The following is a 24,910-nucleotide window of genomic DNA, read 5'->3' on the forward strand; positions in this document are numbered from 1 at the left end:
CATGAAAAATTTGCGGACATTATTATCTTGGACGATTATTGTACGGTTTCACCTTTCACTCTAATTTCTTCTGAACATTTATTCCTATAAGTGCAGTTATTATTTTTCTCGTTTATGTTCTTTCTGTTCATCCGATGGTTCCTCACGAACTGCTGAAACCATTCTTAACATAAGAATGGCTAATAATTTGTCCAAAGGATCCATAAAACCTCGTTGAATCCATTTTGGTATCGTTGTACGAGCATGAGAAAATCCTAATTTTTGTAAGATGTAATCTATTCCATAGGGCTCAATGCTTTTACCGGCCCAAGAAAGTAACCTTTGATATATAAGATAAAAATCACACAAAGTATAATTTAATAGGTATAATTTAAGAATAATATCTCGTCATTACCTTACGGTTGGTTCTACATGCCATGTTTTACATCTATAAGATCGCCAATCTTTTATAAACATTTCTGCTGGATCAAATTGTTTACGTTTCTTCTCATCTTCGGAATTAATCACTGTTGTAGCAGAAGTTCCACTAGTACTTGTACTTCCACCTTTCTTCTCTTGAGGATCTGGACTGTGTGCTCGGGCACCCATATTCTACAAATATTATATAACAAATATAATTCGTAAAATAGCTTTTTGTATTATATAATTACTTTGAAAATACATTTACCACTTTTTCTTTTTCCTTCACGTATGAAGTAATCAAATCATGAAGGAAGAAAAAGGCCTCTGCGTCTACCGTAACGAAGATATGATCTTCAAATTCTGTGATAAAACTACATTCAACTAGTGGTTTTTCACCTGTTAAAAAAAATGATTTTTAAAAACTGGATTTTACACAATATTTCATCTAAAACTAATTTTACCATTACATTCCAAAATACGTTCATGATGTTACAAATCTAATTCTAATACAAATCTAAATCTTGACAAATTTTTTCGAAACTATTTAATTATTATAATAAGAATCTACGATAATAAAACGGTAATTCATAATTATACTTATAAAATAATAATATTATGAATTACTCTAATGTATATAATGAATTCTATACAAAGTATATGATTGTGACTTTTAAATTTTTCTAATATAATATTGAAATAGACTACTATTTCTCAATCAAAATATTTATAAGATTATAATTACTCTGTTTATAATATTGAACATTATTATCTTCCTTTATTTTTTATATAAGCAAAACCTATATATCACTTTATTATTACAAGAATATATTACATTAATGATCTCATTTTGTGTAGAACATGCATGCTAAATATAAATTTAACCATTACAGATTTAGCAATTACAAAAATATAGGCCTAATTTTTAACATTTTTTTTAATACTTTCATGCAAAATAATTTCTTTATGTATTATATATTATAAAGTACTCAATAATTTAAAACATTCTACAAATTAAATAATTTTATGAATTCCAAACGGAATACCTCTTACCAGATTACAAATAAATTAATTCTTACACTATACTTACTATATAAAATATGTTTAGGAGCTCCTAAAAATATACAAAAAAAAAAAATTTTCGACACAATTTAAAGAGAAAATTTCTATTTAAAAAAATTGTAATTTTTATAGTTATAAATACATATTAACAAAAATGTGTATATAAACAAGATATTTATTATCATGATAACTCTATTAAACACATATTTGAAAGACATATTTTTATATCATTAAAACTCCTATATGTATTAATTTAAATTGGATCATAATAAATAGAAATATTACATACCGATAACAACTGGAGTTTTAGCTGTTTGAAGATGTTCAGTTTTTAAATGTAATTGCAATGATGGTAAAGCAAATATAACTTCCCTTGCATGAGAATGTTCTTGTAATTTTCCAGAAGTTGTTGATGTACTTCTACCACGAGTTATATTGCCACTATCAGATGTACTATCTGTTCGTTCTCTTTCAACGCAAGGAAATCGATCCACAGCTGTAGATTAAAGCAGTCATTAATACAGTAAATATGTGATTTAATACTTTACATTTACATTTCATAATTATTAAAATAATTTTATTTTGTATACATAGATAACATACCGTCAATTTCACTACTAGCAAACGCATAATGAAACCATTCTTGCAGTGATTTAAATTGTGGTGGGAAAAGCACACTACGACTAAATCTGCAAACAGTAGCCATAGAATGGTGTCTTGCATGCTGTTCTTGTTGTTGGCCTAAACTGATGGTTAACGTTTGTACAACGTGAACGTCGCGTGTATTTGGGGCTATTAAAAATATAGTTATTCAATAATTTTAGATAAAACACAGCTTTCAGTTATTCTTCGAAATATTTCTTACATTCAACACTTGGAATTTCTTGAGCTTCAGTGGTGAAGCTAATGCATGGTTCTTTTAACGAAAATAGTGCCCAACTTTTACTTTTGAAATTAAGTCCATGGAAGCAAGCTAAACTAATATTACATCCATGTAGTTCCATTGTTCCCCCAAGCACAGTTCCTGTTGATGGTAAAGAAAAGCTTAAACTACCCAACTGAAGTCCAGCTACTTGTGCTAATACTCCTTGCCAATGTCTATGGTGACGAGCATCTGACATTGTAGTTTGATTTGTATTCCATGGACCTGCAATATATTGTTTTAAAAGTATATATTTTATTAGATTTATTTACAATACTCATAGATCAATTACGTTTAATATATAATTTTAATATATGATTGACCTTCATTAGTAGCTTTCTTTTTTTGTGTTCTTTTCCTAAAACTACTGTTATTTACTCTTTGATGTTTTGGTTGTAAAGAACTAAATACTCGTTTACTACTTTTAAATTGTTGACTGAAAAATTCATCCAATTTATAGTACATTTTTAGTAAATCCGCTGTTGTTGATTTACTAATCATAATCTGTAATTGATCCCATCCTAAGTCACCGTGCATAAAAATTACTGCAGGTCTAAATTAACATTTAAGTCAATGATTAAAAATTTGCTTAATTACAGACTGAAATATTAAAAAAATAGACGTATAACAAGAATAAAAGAACCTTCTCGTCGGCATAAAAGCATCTCCACTATTGTTACGATTAATTTTCCATTCATCTCTTAATGTAACATCCAATGAAGATACTCTAGACATCAATACACTTGTTCCCATATAATCTAAACGCAATTCTAATGCAAACAGTTTTAAACCTACAGTATGATCAGGTTCAATACCAGGCTCTTCTCTTATGTGTACTACAAAAATATAAACATGTAATACAGTTAATTTAATAAGACTAAACTACTCTTTAAAACAAGTTTTAATATTAACTACTTACTGTATGTATCAATTTCACTCAATTCAATGATACCACCAACAATACCACCCTTTGCATCCAAACTGGAACCTCCTAATCCAATACCTATGTATAAATTCTTATGTCCAGTACTACCTATGGATAGCCTACCATCAGATCTAAAATCCTTTGTCATCCATGTAACATTACCCATTACATTGCCCATGTTCATATGGACATTTAAACGAGTGAAATTTATGGCAAATAATACCAATGTCTCCCATGCAGATTCTCTTAATTTAAGTTCTGAAGACGTTTGTTTATCAGAAGTAAAACTCCATCCTCTACCGATATCTAATGATAATATATATATATTATTATATATAGTGCTTACAGTGCTAAAAATTATTTCACATAATAGTTAGAAAAAATAATATTTTACAAAATACCTTTCAATCGTGCGTGCTTCGGTATATCACCCTCCAAGCTTAATCTTAGTTTGTCTCTGTTCAATGTTGGACTTCGTTCTGGAGCACTTTTTGATAATCCATCAGCACCATGACGATCATAATGTTTTAACAGTGAGCTACCCATAACTGCCTCGTCTTGATTCAGAGAAGGGCTGCCATCACCCTCAGAATACGCAGTACCTGAACTTAAATCTCCTAAAAATAATCGACGTACTATACTACGTCTATACCATGCTTTTGGAAAGGCCAAGATTTCACTTAATCTTCGCATATCATATTTAAACGAGGCAGATCCGATATCAACAATTGCTAAAATATTATATAAAAATATTTCATTAATTCCTTCGATATATTAACTGATATTTTGATAATCTAAAAATAATACACACTAGAAAATCGTATTCCTGCACGACTAGTATCTGACATTTTTTTTGACTGTTCACTTTGAATATTTAATTTACGACTTCTTGACATGTGAAATTTTACAAATGCGACATTGATACTTAAAGAATCTTTTCTTTCGCTATCTGATAAAGGTGACCACTGTGCTTCTTTCAAACCAGTTTTCTTTCCACCACCATAGGGATGAAAAATATAAACAGAAAAATCAGCAAGACAACCAGTAACAGATAGTCCACCAATCGCTGAAGCCGCTTCTTTTCCAGTACTGTGTGTAGTATGTGGAGATTTGTATTCTCTAAACTCTATAAGTTCTTCTTCCGCACGCTTGGACGAAAACACGATATCAAGGGACGGCAATTGCAAGATGCATTCCACTCGAGAAACAGGTAAGCAAGAAAATCTGAAATAGTGAAACAGCTATGGCATTTGATATTCACAAATAAATTGATAAAATTATCTGAACGTTTGTTACCTGAACGTAGATGGTTGCATATGAAAATATACTATTACATCAACAGGAAAACTCGCATAAACGTAATTACTGCTCGCTGCAGTAGCAGCCCAAGATGTACTTTCCGCGTTCTCTAATGGAAATACTGCATTCGTTTGTGCATTACTATGAAAATTGGTTTTACTCGGTATTGGTTCTAACGTTTGTTCCAAAAATTCAAGAATATGTGGACTTATTATAGTTTCTTCTGGTATACTTTGAAGAGTCATCCAAGCAAATAAACTAGCCTTCTTAGTGCTAGATTTTTTAAACACAGTCATTGATGAAGGATTAAGCAAACTATTATCAGATGATACACGGGAAGACACAGATTCTTCTGGGAGTGTTTTAGATTCATAATGCACCTATAACAAAACATTATTTGAAAAGTTTTGAAATAATATAATATTAAAATATTATATACATATATCAGCAATAAAATACTTTTACCTTCACATCTAAGCCAGGAATATGAAAAATTGTTAAATCTACTAAAGGTACATTAGTGTGTTGTAAATATCTTAATCGAGATGTACTTGTAGTAGATGATTTTTCTTTGCTACTTAAGTGTTTTCTACTACTACTAGGGCTGCTTGGTTGAAATTCAAATGTACCTCCTGAACATGATCGTTCTTTCTTCATTCTACTCATACTGCATATAGAAAACACACATAATAAATACACATAATAAAAAATTTTGTTAATTAATATACATACTTACATTTTAATTTCATCTTCTTTTCCTGGATCCTTTGTGTGGAGTACACATTTACCACTATTAATTAAAACTTTTACATCAAGTTCAAAATCTATATTAGGCTCTTGAGCTTTTTGAGGTGTTATATATGGTGATGAGGTCGATGATGATTGCTCTTTCCCAAATGAATCAAGCAATGGTGCACTATAAAAGTTAAATCTTAGCAAATATAATTTAATATATTCATAAATTTTATATTTTATGCTTATACATACTTTCCTTCCATACTATCATAACTTGAAGTGTAACTAACATCTCTACTTTTTTTTCTTAATTCAACTCGTTCTCCATCTATTTCGATAGTTTCTGGCCATTCTAATTCGCCTTCTGGCAAACTTAACTCAGAACCAGCACTTGGAAGTGACGATTGCCTAAATAATAATATTATTCAAGCATGACAAAAAAGATATTAAAATTATTTAATAAACATACCTGCCCATTGTATGTGTATCACTGAAAGTAACTCGTGGTCCACTAAGTCCTCTTACGCGAAGGGAAGCAGATCTTTAAATTAACATTCACTTTTACATAAATTTTTTGTGAAAGAAAAAAAATGAAGTATAATTTTATTAAACATAAAAATATATAATACCGGCTTGGACCACTTCTAGGGCTACTTTCATAACTAGCAGAATTTGCTGAATTGACTTCCATATTCATATCTTCAGGACTTTCAAGTTGATTTTCAAGCGTTGGTGAGGGTACAATAAACGAACGTGATCGATAGGTATTTGGTTTCCCACCTAATCCTAATTTACCTTTTATCCCTGAAGCTTTAACCGACTGTCTTCTCAACTTTTGAATCATATCTCTGTATAATTTATACATTAATAACATACTGCATTGTATCATATTAGTCTCAAATTTATTTCATAGATTTATACCTCCTAAAATCTTTGAAAACCATAGCTTCCAATTCATGAAGACGTTTCATTTCTTGTTCTATAGTTCCATGAGAAGCACCTAATGATCGTAAATCATTTATAATTTTTGCCTGTTCATGCATCTCTTTCTCAATTAACTTCGATCTCTTTTTTGCATCAAGCGTTGGATCGAAAACAAATGCTGGTAGACTATCTGTCCAATTTTTTGACTTCTTCATTAATATACTCTCCTACAAACATTTAAAACTCAATAAATAAACAAAACACATATGATCATACACCTTTAAATGAAAAAAATTCATGGATATAGAAAAATGAGATTAGATTTTAAGAGCCAGTTTCTAATACATTACCCAACTAAAGGTCCCAAAAAAAGTACTATAGGATAAAATAAATATAATTAAACCATACTTTTTTTTTAACCTGGCTAGTACTATTATCTGGTTGATCCGCATCATCGCTATCATAATCTGCAGGTACATGAATATCATCTTCTTCAGAACCAGTCAACATTGTTAGTGTATGTCCAAGTGCTGACAATTGTTGTCCTACATTAACATCTAGATGAATATCAACACCTTCCATTTGCCACTGTACATTTAAAATCCACTTGGCATTATCTGAAAAAAATTAGAACACATTACCTATCTATTACAAAAAGTTATTAAGATAAAATTTTATTTTTATTACCAGACTTGTCCTGTTTTTGTGCAATTGTTCTACTACATACTTCATATGTGCCCTCAGATACCATACATAAATTCATTATGCTACTATCAGTTACATCTGGTTTCCAATCATCTAAGGAAGTTTCAAAGTCATCAGCAAATCTCAAACACAAACCCATAAATCTATAAAATGTTAAAATTTCATTAATCCCTTCGTAATATTTGTTAACAATTGAGTTACTAATAATAATAATACCTTGCTTTACTAACTAAGCTACCACTGCTGCATGCTGATATGCTTGTATTTTCTAATGTCACTACCACAGCACCTCTTGATTCGCCATCGTACAACCCTCTATTCATACCCCATGTAGGCGGTAGAGGGTTAAGCGGTAAACAAATACCCATATCATCCACAGTCAATTGTAAAAATAATGTCCCCAAATGAGGAGCACTTAATTGACTCGTTATTTGACCAAATGGAACTTTTTCAAATACTTGTTGTGTGGCGGTTAAAACCTCTTTATTTAAATTAGCTCTCTTCTCGTTCCAATATTCATATGCGTTTTTATAATTTAGCCAAACAAGTATAGCTTTATCAATAGCCATTGGCTGAACATATATTAATGGACGCTTTAGCGTAATTAAAACTACTTCTTTGTCTTCACCTTCTACCATCTCTTCTTGAAAAGCATTCCGTAATCCTACCCTAGTATTAAAAAAGGCAAATTGCTGAAATTCTGGTTCTGCTTCTTCAAATAGAACATTTTTTAATAATTGTCCAAGACTTAAATTAATGTCAACTTGTGCTTTGCCAAATAATTTCATGTATGGATTTGGTTGAGTAGCACCAGAAACATTTTGTACTCTATTTGATAATTGAAGTTCAACAGCTCCAGTTTCTAATCGAACTGCCGAATTCGTTGGTGTTGTTGCTGTTAACTGTATCCGCTATATATAATACAAAAAAAATTATGAAATTCCTAAAATTCTAAATTATTGATACTAACAGAATAGCATTGAAATATACCTTAATACGAATAATTAATGTAAATAATATTCTTTTTACAACCGCATTATTTGGCTCTTCATCTTCTAACCATAAAGGAACTGGCTTCTCTCCACCATAAACTTTTTGTACAACTTCATTTACTTCTTTCATAAATACTTTTTGTACAAATACCAAATGATTAAGAAGATCCGTGGTTAAGGAGTGTTCAAAAGTACCGATATCCGCAGTTGCACTAAGATAGCTGCCTTGTCTTAATACAACACCATCTATAAATTATAAGCAATCCCATTTAATATATTCATGCTATAAAATGACAATATCAAGACTTATTCAATTACTAACCAGCTAATTTACTATCATTTATGTTACTGTTTCCATCTTGAATATATTCTGCAGATACATGTACTTTAGGAAGTCCAATACTAGCTTCGGAGGGTAAATTTGCTTCCGCCACTTGAAGTTTCGTTGTAAAACTCAAAGTATGACGAGGTAGATCTATTGTAAATTTAGCTTTACTACCAGTTATACCGGAACTAGTTACTTGATCCATTTTATATTGTGCTTGTAAAGATGGTAGTAGAGCTGCTGTTATACTCAAACTTTGAAGTATTATGTGGAACTGCATTACAATTGGTTCTAACAAACTAGATACAACTTGTGGTTTTTCTAAATCAACTGATGGTACTGGTGCATAATGATGTGGACTACCAGGTACTCCTGTATCTACTTCATCCTGTTGTTGACCTCTGGACATTCTTGAAGATGTTCTTGTCACCCTTAGTTCCTAAAAGATGTTTATTATTTTAAATCATAATAAATTTAGTTATCATAGATAATTATTAAAAATTATATATTTACTTGTAAAGTCGATGATAATTGTTTACTACCTCTAGTCATCATACCATGTAAAGCTACTGGATGTTGAGGAATATCAATATTGACGGCACCGACAGTCAGTAATCCACTATTTTTATCTTTTTGTCGCCTACTTATACTGGAATACAAAGCTTGCGACTTTCCTACAGTTACTTTAACAACTGTTTGTTGATTAGGTGCAACACCTTCTAATAGAACAATCATTGTTCTACCAATTTGTCCACTTAAACTACATTCTAAACTGGCGGGTCTGGATTTTTTACGACATGTAAAACTTGCGTGAAGGCTCGTTATTTCTGCTTCAAGTTTTAATCCACTGAGAGTAGCTAATAATCTGGTTCTATGTATTCGAGCAACACCAAAAATAAGTAATCTTGTCCGTTCCCCCGTAACGATATCTGCAATGTATTATTATGTACAATGAAATATAGAAAATATATGGTAAAATTGAATTTTTAAACAAAAAGAAAAATTAAATTAATATTAACTTAATTCCCGCGGAAGTGGCACTGGCGTTGAACTATTTTCAGCATTCAATCCTTTTTCAATATCTGCATCCTTGGTTTCGTTTAATAATTCGTATTTTCTACCGCTTTTATAATGTTCCGAAGCGTCTGCTGGTATAGAAAAACGATGTGTAATAGTTTTTGTTTCTGGTCGAGTAGCGTATAAATCCAACAAATAATAAATCGTTTTCCAGCATCGTGGCGTTAAATGTGTCGCATCTTTACATTTATCGGAAAGTACACAGAATTTGTCTAACCCAGATCCACTTGGACTGGCTCCAAAATTTGGAGTTATCACACCTTCGCTCAAATTAATATATCCTTTTACACTTTTTCCTGTACTACGTAATTTTTGAGCAAAACTTTGAGGCCGAGATCGAATACTCGCACCAGGTGATATCACTTTTGAAAGATTGGGTTCAAAACTATTACGGAGTAATGGAGCATCTATTTTTTTTCCTTCTAATAAAAGTTGCTCTTGTAAATCAGATGCTATCGAGAAAACAAAAGCATGTCAAATTTATGTTTAAGTATATAATTAACAATATTGTAAATAAAATAATATTTACTTGAAGATGATCCATTTTTTACTGTTGTATCATTAACAATTAAATTATTATTTCGTTTACACTCTGGTTGTTGTTCTTTTAATTCCATTTGTGTTTCTTTAACATTTTGATACATATTACTAATTTGATGTAATAATCTGAGAAGAGGCATGTTTACTTGTTGACTAATGTATCGTATATTTAAACTAAAATTCACAACTGTACTTGTATGTTTTTTCAATTGGCCCCGAGATATGTATAAAACAGTTTGTTCTTGAATCATATCATCTACCGTCATATCAGCTCTTTTCTTAACATCAATATCAATACCGATTTTTTCGCATAAAAATGCTGGTGTTTCTGGTGGTATATCAAGATGAAATTTCGAATTGATTCCCTTCTTTACTTGATATTTATTACCTAATATATTGATTTAAATTCAAATTACATTCATTAAATTACGTTTCATTTATCAATGTAAATAGATTTTTAAACTAATATTTTTTTGCAACATACCCTTCCTTTTATCAGTTACTTTTCCGAATTCACTCACAACTATATCAATACGCATAGTCTCCATATTTCCTACCAAAGATAAATTTGATCCTAATGAGTCTAAGGAAGATATATTGTTTACATTTCCTGAACCAATAGCAGATAACATTTGTTGTGGCATAACAGATAAAGAAGATAGAAGTGGTTCAAAAATTAAATGTGCATCCAAAAGTCTAAGTGAATCTTTCATGGGATAAAGAAGTGTTCCACTATGAACATCAGAATCTTCTGTATCATCTGTTGTCATTGTATTAATTTTAGAATCCTGAAAATATATATGTATCTTAATTGTATTAAAAAACTATATAAATAAATAAATACATCCTAAAATAAAATTTGACAAAGATATACATTTAATTTTACAATAAATTCTAAGTACCTTTAAAGATTTTTGTTCTGGATGAAAGACCTAAGATGATAGGAATAATAAAAATAGATATTGTATTGCAAATGTTGTTTCTGATATTCCATATGTAATAAAAGATGTTACATACCCAATTTCCTTTTAAATTGCCTTTATCATTGTCCTTTATAAACTCTTGTTGTTTAGCCATCCAACTATATAAATCTTCCCCAGTATTTAACGGTTTATTGGAATAATGACTTGTGGGAGATGTGACCTGATCCAAGCTTCCAGTACTATGTTGACTACCATGTCCACCTCCAGAACAGATACTTGGATTAGAACCAAGCTGATGAGAATGAGAAATATGGATTTGCGGCGTCTTCTCTTCTCGCAATGTGCCATAACCTAATGTAAAATTCTAGTTATACATACATTATTTTTATCATATGAAAAGAATATAAAATTAACTGAAAAAATAATGCATAAGATATTGTTAGACGAATAGAAATATAGAATTAAATAAACAAAAACAAATATGAGACAGATACCTGATAAGCGCTACAACAAGGAAATAAGCAATATACATGAGAAACAAACTGATGTTTAAAAAAATATGTAATGCTAATACTGAATTGCAAAACAATACAAATTACTGAGAAAATTAATGATCTAATGGAATCAAAACAGTCTATTCATTAGAATATTTATTTTAGTTATTTTAGTTGTTTATTTTCTTTTCCGTAAAATCTCTGTATGTTTCTTCAATGAGAGAACTAAATTAACAAATTTTATAATTTAGTTTATGTCATGCTAATGTATAGACTGTTAACAAAAACTTTAATCATCTTGCACTTACATATATTATTTGGTTCCCGAGTTTGATTGAATAACCCACCACTTGCAAGCAATGGAAAAACAATACTTGCTCGTGTACTAGCAGGCATTTGCGTGGGTTGTAGTGATTTTCCTTTTTTTAGACGAACTACTGGTGGAGAGGGGGAGGTTAATGAATCCGGGCCTGGAACCGGTGTTGCTATAGGGGTTGTGTCTTTTCCCCGAGGAGAACTTACAGGAACCGTCAAACCATCACCACAAATACCTGGTCATTCCATATCAAGCCATGATTTTTGTTCAAGAAGCTTATAATTATACTCTCTTAATGTATATTTAGGAAAGTATGTTATATTCTTAACAGAATAGTGTTATATTATTACAAAATGTATTTGTTAATTTAACTTCTATAAATAGCTCACTAAAATAATTATGAAAATGTATGTAGCATAAAAGACTTATATGCGGAATTAACATCTAAAAATTCTTAAAAATTTATTTAATCTCTGATTTGAATATTTTTCCCAATATTTTATAATAGGAAAAATAATAATAAAAAAAAAATGATAATTTATTTAATATGTGGATTTAAGATTTTAATATTGACAATAAACAAATAAAAAAATTGGACAAAATTAGTACAAGCAAATAAATATTTTGTATACAGTTTATATGTAAATAGCATAAAAGTCTTTAATGGAAAATTGGTACTATTGTGTAAATATTTTATAGTTACTAACACTAAAGACACATATGTGCCTATATGAGAATGCAGAATAAGGTATTAAGCAATTATCAAAATTACAATTTAAAACAAATGCTAAAAGCTGTAGATGTATTAAATTGAAATTTTAAAAAATATCAGATAATTTAGTAAAGTTATATTAATATAAAAACACTGTACCAGGTATCTTCATAGATTATACGATTAAAACTTCCTTTTAATTTAACTTATAGTACCTGTACTTTTATCTTGTCCACTCTTGACATGTGTATGCTTGTACATGTGGTCTGTGTCAATTAACATAGCACATTCATCTGTGACTTCCTGATCATCAACTTCTCCTGCGCTACCCTCACCATCAGTCAGCAAATTTTCCTGTACATGAATAAGTTATATCCAAAATATTTATGCAATTATTTTAAAAATGAAAATCAAAATAATTTATTTTTATCATAATCAATAACGAGCGAAATAAATCTCAAAGTTTTAATCGAAAATTTTTTATTTTCAGTAAATCATAACAAAATAGTTAATAAATAAAAAAATGTGAGAATAATTTTCAGAAAACTTTGGCTTCAGAAGTTTTGAATTTCACAGGAAGTCTTAAAATTATGACATCATTTTTGCACATAATACTTTCAGTTAAATATTGCATAAACCCTGAAGAAACCTCCACCATTGTTTATGCTGCCATGTACTACTGATTTTCATACTATATTTTATTACAGAATGTTGTATTATTTAAGCATAACATAAATCAATTAAATCACATATGCTCATGGCATAAAAATGTAAGTTCTGTTAATAAACATATATGCATCAGATTACTAGCATATTATATTACATAAGAAGAAAGTTAACAGTTATTTGACAAAGCTTGTACATTTATCAACATGAAAATATATTTTTATATGAAAACAATTTGCAAAGATACTGTGTTAGAGCTACTTCTGTGAATATATTTTTAAAGTTCTTACTGAATTTTACATTGTAATCATCCTCCTGTACATCCTTGCTTATTTGCTGAAAAAAAAATTGTCTACCAAATTATGTTCCCCATAAAATATATTATGAACTTCTAAATCAAATAAGATGCTTCCTCTTTAATGTATAAATAATGTTATTAATATAAGAAAAATTGTAGTATTTTAAAATGATTATATAAAAAAGAATAAATGAGAAATATTATGTATTAGGAAAAACAAATATAATGTTAATAATTATTTAAAGAAAAAATTAATAAGAAATATAAAGTTGTATGAAAGTTATTTGAAATTCCATTCCCAATATTTCTAATTTAATTTTTAATAGAAACATTTAAGTACACGAGAAATAAATAATGTTCATACCTCATCTGGATCTGTAACTGCAAATGTGACATTCACTGGTTTAACATGTTTGGTTTTATAATTATGTTCTAATAATAGTGGCGTATATAGAACATTTTTCCATTGCCTGCTCAATACTATAACTCCCTAGTAATATAATCTTATATGTAAAAATGAATGAATATATAAACACAGTTTAGAAAATTGAAATATATTTATGATACAACTTACTTGTCGAAGTGTTGATAACAAAGGTAAATCGGATTCTTTTAAATTAGCCTCAATGCTTTTTAATTCGTTTAATAAAACGTAATTTTGTAAAATTGTACATAGCTGACAAGATGGATCTTCTTGTAATGTTTTTGCTAATGGTGTTAATCTTCCATAGCGACTCTATAAAAAAAAAGGGCGATAATAATTTTCTTAAATATAATAAATTTAATCAAATACTAGTACCTTGGTTGGCATGTGCGTCGCTTGAACATCTAATGCTTCTGCCATGAGACAAGCAACAATAGCAGTTGACCTCCGATACATAGTTCTGAACATATGTACAATTCGAATTGCAAACTTATTGCTAGGATTCATCCAAGCATTTATAGCAGGTGATGCTGTACTTAGTAAATTCCAATCTAATCGAGTGTAATCAATTTTTCTCGTTATCGGGGTACGGGGTGGTGCTGCAAAATTAAACCACACTGTCTTTAATTCTATAATACAAGAAACAGTGTTTCCATTTCCTGCTTTTGAGGCAAGACTAGCACATGTTACACTAGTATTTATTTGTGCTCCATTATGCAAGTTTGTTGAAGTTGTTTCTGGATCTGCTGTACCTATAGCAGAAACTGCAATAAATAAATACAGATATAATTTATATAGATATAATATTTACTAATAAACAATGAAGTTAAAAAGTTATGTATACCAGCTGCATTATCTAATTCCTCTTGACTCTTTACACTATCTGTATAAAATATCTCAGCATCAACTTTTTTACTGTCATTTCCGTTTTCTCCTTTTTCAAATTGTGATCTTTTAACTACTTTCAATTTGATTCCTTCTAAACCACATTCAAACATTATAAAACCTAATCTATCTTCTCCACTACCAAGAGTAAATTCTTCTGTTGCTTGTGGAGATCCAGATTGTTTCTATAATAAATATATTTGTAATAAGTTTAAAAAAAAATAGAGTTTCAGATCATAAATGTAAGTTAGAAAGGATCAAAAACATACACTTTTTTCTTTGTCATCTGTAAATTGATGTAAATAATAATCAACACATTTTAGTGGAGAAGTTATTCTAGTACATGTGAATAACACTCTTGAATAATGAACAGGAATTGCTGTTATAACAGCATCTTTTAATATTGAAGATTCATTTCTAAGTCTACGTAATTGAGAATGAGCTTTACCTATAGTATAAATTATTTAAATTAATATTATGTGATAGCTTAGAATGATCATGATAATATATAGGTAATTTACCTATATTTAATGTAACTACAATTTCTTCTTGCTGTTTTTCAGAAGTTTCTATATATACTGTTTCTCCACTCCCAATATCTGCAACCACAGCAGCTGTTTGATGTCCAGGTAAAAATGCTTTACTAATTTTATTAACTTTCTTTTGATTCGGTAATACAGCTGGTTTATGGAATGTTTGAACTACTTCCCTGGCTTGTTTTCCAATATAAAATCTTGCTGTTACATCATCAAAACAAATGGCAAATAATGATACACATGTTAAATCACGTATATTTTCAAGAGCAGAAAAGGATATAATTTCTTCAACAACCGAAGCTTGCAGCAAAGTTATATTCATCTAAAATTAAACAAAAATACGTATAAAATTTCCAAACTGTTAAGAAGTTATATATTGTAAATTAATAATTACCTTTGGTAAAATAATACTGCCCTGTACTTGTGTCATGATGCTTTCTTCATACACATTTGTTTGCAATGCAATTTTACCTATTATTAAACAAGAATGTTAACAAATATACATGTAGTCGATGAAAAAAAATTGAATGTGATTGAACTAACGTTTATCGTCACCTTGCCCATTCTTAATATTTCTTTCAGCAGTGGATCGTTTTGAACTAGTTTGTACTTGACTCCAGTAGGATAAACTTTGATCTTGCTTCAAAATATTAGCATCTTCAACTTTTCCAATGCATTCATGATGGAGATGATTTAAAATTGTTAATGGATGTAAAGTTGCTAATGTCGATATGATAGCATCGATGAAACGTTGCAAAGATTCTAGTACCATAGGACTTAACATAATATCTACATCTCCCTTAAACTTTACAATAACCGTTGTCCGCGATCCATTTTCATGTTGCACGGTTAATAACTCTTCCTTGTTGTGGGTTGTATGATCTTCTTCTCCTTAATGTAATAATGTAATCGTTAACATACACGCACATGTACACACGTGGATATGTACTTTAATAATCATTTAACAATAATATAAAAATATTGTTTACATATTCTACCTTCCATATGATTAATAGTTGTACTATCCCAAAGATATGGATGTGTAGGAGTTTCATTAGTTGAATTTGCTACAGGTGAACCATCAGATCTAGTAATCATTTTTAATGATGTAAATCCTTCAGTGACAGTTTCAAATTTTGGTACATATCTTCCACCAACATAAACTAATCTACCATCCTCAGTACGCTGAAAAAGTGGTGTAGTAAATGCAGCATTTCCTGCTGGTATTGATGATTGACTCCAATTTAAGCAACGTATCTAAAATTAATTATATATTACTTACAAATTATGTCTATTAAAACAATGAAAATTTGAAATTTATATATTTGAAATTACCTGAGTTAAATGACTAACGTAGCTTGACATTAGAAGTGGAGAATCAACAATAGGCTTATTTACTTGCATGTGCAAATTTACAAGAGTAACATCTTCTTGTGACGATACCGCAGATATGAAACTAGTAGAAGAAACAGAATGACTATCGGATGAATCACGTAATACACCATTTCCACCGTTCGAATCAACATCATTTTGGAAACTGGTATTTCGATTTACTCTAGGACTTCGTTTCGTACTTATCGTTTGTGGTTTTGCTCTCTCTAAAGTATGTGCTTTCTCAGATATGGAAACATTTACATTTGTTGAACTTTCTACAATAGATAAGTCTGAAGAGAACTTCTTTTTCATACTATCATTACGATTTAATACTGAACCAGATCCGACAATAGATTGACGCAAGCTTGATGTGCGACTTCCACTTAATCCATGACTCGTGTCTTCATCAGCAGAATAGAAAGCCTCTGAATGATTTTCCGAAGACATAGATATTGTCCGTTGAACCTGTATTAAATACAAAGGAGCATATTTTATTGCAATTTTAAATCATATATTTATATATAATTTACATAACGTAATTTAATTACGTTAATTGATTAATTTTACCTCTTGTTTTAATTTCTCTTCTGACTCTGATTTTATGTATAATGAGTGATGAGAATCAGAAATGTTGATACCATCAATAGTTTTTATACTTGTTTGCATCGAATCAGAAAAATTTATTTCTGTAGATACAACTGGCAATGACTGTGGACTATTTGATTCAAACGGTTCAACATCTGATGCATTAAAATAGTCAACCGCTAATTTAGAATCAGATACGCTACTTTTTGGAGCAGTTTCGATTTCAGGAACACTTAAAATCGATTTACTTCGTTCTGTATGTAATTTTGAATCTGAATCTAATTTTTGTGGTAACTGTACAACAGGACTAGCATCCACTAATCGGGAATATGGTACATCCTTTACACTGCTTCCACTGCAAAAAAAAATTAAAAGATAATACTTCTGAACGTAATATATATAAAAAATAAATGTATATTCTGTGAAATATGATGATGACTTTTCTTTTGACTATAATATTAAATATAGCATATTAGAAATAAATGTTTAAAAATAAGATTATTTTCTATATCAAAAAGATAAGCTTACAAGAAGCAGAACATTTTCATGGAGACAGAATCCACTGAAACATAAGATACACTAAAAAATTACATTGACAGATAGCAGTATAAATGATATATAAGTTAACATTTCTTTCTTGATATTATTATGCATAATTTTCGTTTAAATTTTCATGTTCTGAATTCTAAGTATTAAGGAACATATTATAAGTTCAGAGTTTAGCATATTTATGCAATCATGCAATATTTAAAAAAATTAATCAAATCATTAATAAGCTGCTTCAAAGCTATTCTAAAAATTACCGCATCGATGTATAAGAAAATCTTCTGTCCAGCAGTTTCCGTTCACCACTGCATGCGAATGGACTTGCTGATGCAGCAATTAATTTTGTACTATTAGTTTCTTCTTTATTATGATCTGTCACAGACCTTGGTCGTTCAACACCTTTTTTCGAAGTTTGTGATCCATCCTGCGTAGCAGTTACTTTTACTCCAGTAAAAGGATAGTCTTGTAAAGATACATCTTGTAAATTATACGGCGAAGTATGAAATACCAGTTGACCATTGTGTAATATAGATTGCCCAAAACCTTTTTCTTTTCCGGATTCGTTAATTCTGAAGCATATGTACAAACAGTAAAAAATGATTTGTTACTAAATTAGTATTTTATATGCAATTTATACCTGTATGCAGCAATATTTATGCCATCTTGAAAATCATGGTAACTTGGTTTAAAAAATGTTGGCCCATTTCGATTATTTCCAAAAAATGCACAGCCGCCTATACAACCGCATTTTGTTGCTTTCACGCCACTTTCTCGAGGCCACAAGAACCATAAACGTTTTGTAGCCTCATCATGTAGTTTTAAATACTTATTTTGTACTAAATGTAAATTATGTTCAGGACTTGGAAGTGAAATTGCAGCTTCTAAGATTACTGGTCCTAAAGCTACAGATCCTACTTCTAACCAAATATCAGACCCATCACCTAAAATAAAATAAATTGCATTACTTTTAATTTTTTATATTTAGTTACATATATGTGTAGGGATACTTTTGATTGACAAATATAAGGAATAAAAGATGTTGGTATATTCCAACATATATATATATATATATATGAGCTAAAAAAGACTTAGGAGTAAGGTATAAACTAAAAGACTAGGCTGAACTGATTTATGATCACGCAACTGACACTCTCACATCGACTCTTACTTAAAACTCCGTAAAGGACTGTCCTCTTTCACGTCCTTGCACCCTTATTTAAATCTTGCACACTATCCTCTTTCATACTCATGCTCTCTTTTTCAATCACGCATTTCTCACAACCTCGCCTTCGGTGGGTCACGTACCCTAAACACTCAGATGCATTTCACTTTTCACTTGCATTCGATACTGACATAAATATCCCGTTCATCCGATCCTTACACGCGGTCACTCGTCCTCCCGCACGCACTCCAGATAGCACTCTAAACATTCGGCCTGAACCCTAGGCTGCTGTTTATTGCCCATCATCAGTTAGATAGGCCCAAGTGTTCCCTTGCATTCACTTTCAAACCCTAGCATTCCTACATATATATTTGTTATACCTGACATACGACTGCTTGCATTATTATGTGATCTTCCACTACCAGCTGTATTAGTATTACTTGTATTTGCAAAATGATCAGCTGCTGACACAAATTGTCTTATCAATATTCTTGGTAATACACCAGTTACTCCAGATTTAACTTGTTGACCATGAAGATTACAAGTTGATACACGAATTGGGGATATCCAAGTATGAATGGTAGTTCCCACTTCTTGGAAATATAAATCAATTGCATCTATTGCTATTCTTGTCATTCTATATTTTATATCTTCAGAACTAGGACATCTGTAACAATATTATAATATTAACATTTTCAACAAATTTGTAAATATAAGGAATTATTCCATACCTGTAATGTTTGTCAATATCACTATCAGGACATTGTAAAGGTGGAATACCATGATGACAATGATGTGGTAAATCTGGAGGACGTAAACTGTTTTCATTATTTTTTACCATTAATAGAAATGTTTCCAAAGATATAATAAGATGATGTAATTGAGGAGAACTCATTTTCCCAGTTAATTTTCCTAATTGTAGTTCAATTAACCATGCATACTCCAAAGTTTCTTGATCTAAGCTTCTTCCTTCATTACTGAACATTGCATGTCCTCTGACTTGCAATGCACTTAACATTAGATGGCCTTGATTTAAATGACGTTCTTTATTCGAACGGACAACATTATCGGTAATTAATGCGATTGCGGGCGACAGAAGTAGTTGAAGTTCTGTTTCTTTGTATTTCTTCTTCATCTCAAATCCAAATCGTTCTAAGAGTATAACTGGGCAAGGGGGATCATACTCGCCACAATTTTTTACTAAATGTGCTTGAATATCATGCATAGTAATTCCAACCGTTACTTCTAATGGTCGATAATCTCTTGGATCAAACGGTTTTGATTTTGCATCCTTATCTTCTACAGATTCAATGCTACTATTTTGCACATCCCTGTCTTTACTCCTTTCTGTACTTATAGATGTAGGATTTGTTCGACTTTGCTGCATATCAGTAAATGTTTGATAATCACCAAATAGATTTTCTTTTAAGTGCATAAAATTTTTTAAAAGTGATCCATATAAAATCAAAATAGATGGACCTATTTCAAGATCTAAACTAACTTTATCAGGAGCTATAGATTGCGGATCAAATTTCTGACTACCATTTCTTGTCCACTGAAGGCCTGGTGATTTCCTGCATCGAGGAATTCTCATTGGAGATAAAAGAATTTCTTCTTTTTCTGGAGTTGTTATATTTGCTTGTGGGGTAGGTCCTAAAGGTGGACATGGATGATATGTATAATTGATACTTAATGCCACAATTGGTACAGACCAACAATCAACCCAACCTGTTCCTTTTTGACAAACATTTCTCCACTTCTTATTTTTATTTAATTCTGATAGATATATATGTGATCCATCACGTGTCATAATCTTTGCATTTTTATTCAAAGCTAACAGAATTGTACGACTTGTATTGACTTCGGGTAAATAAAATGAGAGGTCTACACTTTCACCTTGAATCCAAAAACGCAAAGGTATTGTAATGGGCAAATAATCCACAAATGGAAGATCAAATGATAGTTCAAAAAATTCCCCACAAAAAGCAATGTGCGTATTTTCTTGATTCTGTGATGAACAATCAATCCAATTATATTCATTACATAATGTAATTAATTCAAATTCTTTTAATAATAAATTAAATTTCCACGTATAAGGTACAAAATGCAAAATGTCAGGTCTGACTTTACTGGCCCAATCGTTAATCATATCTTGAAAAAACTCTTTGTGCGAATAAACTAAATTAGCCGTAGCTTTACACCCAGTCAAATTTAATGTCCATTCTTGATGATCATTCCACCTTATTGGATAATGACATTTGACACCAAACTCTAATGTTTCGCTTTCAACTAAACTTCGGTATTGTAGACTTGTAGTTGCTTCTAAATGTAACAGTTGACCTGTTATTTTTGTAGTATATCCATCTTGTAAAACTATCCATGGCATAGTGATTTCTAGATATGATCCTGGCCCTACATTAATATGAACTGCATTTGTTTCCCTGTTTTTACTAAAGAGTATATCAATTGTAGCTTCATTCAATGTTGACAATCTAATATCAAATGATTGAACTTGTCTTTTTTCTCCAGTGACGGGAGTTTTTGTAACTTTCAATGGTTGGTAATCATTAGGGAAAAAAAATTTAAATAAATGTTCTCTTTGTCTATCAGCCCAAGGTCCATAACTAAAATCAGTGCCTTTCCCACATTTAATATCAATACCCCAGATTGGTGGCATAGCTTCAACCATGTCTCCATTTACTAACTGGATCATTTGTGGATGTTCAGGGACAAATCCAGGTTCATCCATATAATAATAAACTTCCATGTTGTTTGAGCTTAATACAACGAATCCCTCTCCCATATATCTAGGTGGATCATCCACCATCCCTGTATACTTTGGACTAGGTGCTAAAATAACTTTGAAATTTTCTGCTTTACATTTTGTAAAATGCATAAAATGATCATATCGAGATGCTGCCGGTTTCGTAGAATATACAAAATGCGCTTCTTCCACAGTTATTGATAAGGTCGTTGGTATTAAACGATTACCAAATACCAATCTCCCCTAAAATAGTAGAACATTTTAAATAACTCCAAATGGAAAAACATTAAGAAACTATTTATATACTAACTGTGCAAACATCCAATTTAATAACAGGTATTAAATCTCGCCATGTTCGAGCTATAACATGAGCTTCTTTTTTCCTAATATTATCAACATGACGTGAAACATCCATTGCATTTATCTGTTGACGCGTTTCATGAGCAGTATTATTAAATGACTCTGCATCACAATCATCACTATTAATATTATGATTTTCTTCATCAGAAAACATTTGTGGTGTAAGACCAAATGTTTTTTCTAATTGTGCATATAGCTGACAGCGATTATAAACATGCAGTTCAAAACCATTTAACATAACTGAAAGTCGTGTATCGGAATGTGAAAGATCTAAACAAAAATATTATTAAAAGTTTGTATATAAATTTATGAATTATACTTTCAGCCGAATATTATATAATTTACTTGATATAGAATACCTTCAGATACATCTTTGGGAACATAACTCCTCCACCACCTAAATATAAGCCAACCATCTTGTACTCTGAGACTGTAATCTGTTGTGATATAAACTATATCCCTAAACATTATTTTTCCACTTAATGCACTTAAAGTAAAAGACCCTAAAAATAAACAATACACTTATAAGTATATAACAATAATTATTTTTATAAATATAAAAATATTATTATTAATTTATAATTAATTTCTAAATATATGTACATTAATATACAATATTTATTTCTTACCCACTTTAACATATCCATCTCTAATAACAAAACGATTTAATAATTTTGTTAATATATAACCAATGACTCTGCTATTATAATAAGCTATATAAATGATCCATGAAATAGCAGACACTAATGAGCAAAGTAAATATATAAAACTACTATCCATCTTAAGGTCATCAAGGATGACATGATCGGAATAATTCCAAAAAGCTGGTTCAATTCCAGAGAAAGATGGAACTGTAGCATTATATAGTTCGTTCTCCTCCATGATGATTTTGATGTTTTATTTCAGAATCAAGAAATATTAGCCATTTTGCAATTAATCACTAAAATCATAAAAACAATATATTTATGAAAATGATAGAAATATAAATACTCTTCCTTTGTATACCTAAAGTATCTTGTTTCCTATTCCAAAAATATACACAATAAATAATCTATAATAATTTATCACTTTCAATTTTAATATTTGTTATGATAGTATCGTTAAATTTTCACTAATTTTCAAAAGTTATTACATAATTGAAATAAAAATCTTAAAAAGAAGAAGTTTGTAAACATAACCTAATGACCTAACTATAATTAAAAACATATTTTGTAATTTGTCCAATAATTTTCTTAAATATACTATTTTATATATTCAATAGTTTGATTTTTATCATAATGTTATTAGTCAGTGAAATGTTATCTATTAATGAATAAAAAATTATATTTTTTAAAATCTGTTATCAACATAAAATATTTAGATAAAAGATAAAAGAGAAAATTTGTATTTCATTATAGCTTTATCGATACTTTGAGTTATTTAAATGATTATATAATTTCATGAATAAATGTTAAAATGAACTAATTTATTCAATTAATTTACCTTTATTCAATACTTATATAAGAATTACATTCAATTTTTGTTGTGTCACTCATGGTTTTATGTTTATCAGTACATCACTTTTAATAGATGTCACAGAACTGTCATCGATGGACAGCAACACACATAACCACACCATAGTTGACTACTGCCACTAACTATAGAGTTGGTAATGATATACTAAGCCTTACTATTTACAAGATTTAATATCTACAATCTTCAAAAAATGCCATCTACTACATTTTTCAAATATTTTAATAATTATTATTATAATATTTACGTCAGTAAAGCAGTTCGAAGATTGGCAAAATAGTACACTGTAATATAATATTTTTAAAAGTAATAATATATATATATGCAATAATTTTCATTATAATATCATACTATTAATTATGTGTAATATCGTAATCTAGTATATAAAAATAAATTATTTTAAAAAAATATATACATTCTATTATTAATTTGTGGAAAGTACTTATTCATTAGTGTCAATGTTTATATATAAAATTACATACCTATATCTACACAATAGCATAGAATAGATCAATCATAATTAAAAGTTTACATTTATATATTTATGTTTACACCTTAATAATTATAATTATTATTATTTTATGGGAACAGAATTCTCCCATGTAATTATATATTAAGACATAACTATCTTGTATTAATTAATTATTGAATAACAATATATTTTTACAATTAAATTTAAAAAATGTATAAACATATAATTTTTCGGTCAAATTTCGATAAAGTAATTTAATAAGAATACGTCTACATCTCTATATAATTAAAAATCAAATTTAATAGAATAATAATTATTAAGCAATTTACTATGTTCTAAGAAACAAAAATTATTTCATACCATATTTTCTTTTATCGAATATTTTGAATTATTGAATGTTGAAAGGATATTTTAGTACTTTTATTATACTACAATTTGTAATTTGATTAAAAAAAAAATAACTTGTTAATATAAGATTCGTACATGAATCAATTTCATTATTTTTTAGGATAATATTTGGTTTTAACATATTTTAATTTCGATCATCAATGATGTTATAATCTTATTGTAATCGATTTTATGGTAAATGGATAACGTTGGAAATAACAAAAATAGTGAGGAGATGTGAATTTTCAGATTATTTGACATAAAGATATCTTAGATGTAGATCTATCGTAAACTTTGTCTATGGTGCATCGTATAAAAATCGTATATCGTGCGCGGTTAAATAGAATTGATCTAGAAAAGAATTAATTTTTTAAAACATTTTTATTTATACATTCTTTTTTTCGTTTTTGAAAGATTTTTTATTTTTATGTAATTTATATTATTTGTTTTAGATTTGTAAAATGACACGTGAGTAATTAAATGCTTTATAAAGTCTGCAAATAACGGTTCAAATAACTTAAATTATATTTGTTTTTATCAAAGTTCTTATTTTTATATTATGATGGAAATAATTAAAAACGATCTATTA

At 29.5% G+C, this 24,910-nt stretch overlaps 2 protein-coding genes across 2 annotated transcripts; both read right to left on the bottom strand.

Annotated features, from left to right (window-relative positions):
• Positions 1–17: 17 nt before the first annotated feature.
• tweek (transmembrane protein KIAA1109 homolog tweek) lies at positions 18–16,980 on the bottom strand. The gene is made up of 41 exons (XM_017903212.1): positions 16,495–16,980; positions 16,158–16,416; positions 15,715–16,050; positions 15,554–15,630; positions 15,145–15,481; positions 14,893–15,071; positions 14,583–14,808; positions 14,114–14,502; positions 13,889–14,050; positions 13,679–13,804; positions 12,566–12,704; positions 11,631–11,873; positions 10,923–11,179; positions 10,808–10,837; positions 10,390–10,693; positions 9,895–10,293; positions 9,308–9,817; positions 8,802–9,217; positions 8,286–8,727; positions 7,962–8,209; positions 7,188–7,882; positions 6,954–7,114; positions 6,675–6,883; positions 6,264–6,493; positions 5,972–6,190; positions 5,812–5,883; positions 5,595–5,750; positions 5,344–5,523; positions 5,073–5,274; positions 4,605–4,987; positions 4,120–4,532; positions 3,710–4,039; positions 3,303–3,614; positions 3,027–3,219; positions 2,707–2,936; positions 2,327–2,608; positions 2,065–2,253; positions 1,751–1,957; positions 668–798; positions 395–591; positions 18–319 (listed from the first exon to the last, which is right to left on the bottom strand). Exons 1-41 carry the CDS (start codon positions 16,978–16,980, stop codon positions 100–102), a joined length of 10,776 nt encoding a protein of 3,591 aa, XP_017758701.1. The 3' UTR covers positions 18–99.
• Positions 16,981–17,917: 937 nt separating this feature from the next.
• Positions 17,918–22,832, bottom strand: LOC108549725 (uncharacterized protein KIAA1109-like). The gene is made up of 7 exons (XM_017903211.1): positions 22,580–22,832; positions 22,310–22,453; positions 21,901–22,220; positions 19,558–21,833; positions 19,207–19,493; positions 18,302–18,605; positions 17,918–18,233 (listed from the first exon to the last, which is right to left on the bottom strand). Exons 1-7 carry the CDS (start codon positions 22,830–22,832, stop codon positions 17,918–17,920), a joined length of 3,900 nt encoding a protein of 1,299 aa, XP_017758700.1.
• Between the last annotated feature and the right edge of the window lie 2,078 nt (positions 22,833–24,910).

This window comes from Eufriesea mexicana, unplaced genomic scaffold (assembly GCF_001483705.2).
Source record: "Eufriesea mexicana isolate 0111107269 unplaced genomic scaffold, ASM148370v2 scaffold2217, whole genome shotgun sequence".
Lineage (NCBI taxonomy): Eukaryota > Metazoa > Arthropoda > Insecta > Hymenoptera > Apidae > Eufriesea > Eufriesea mexicana.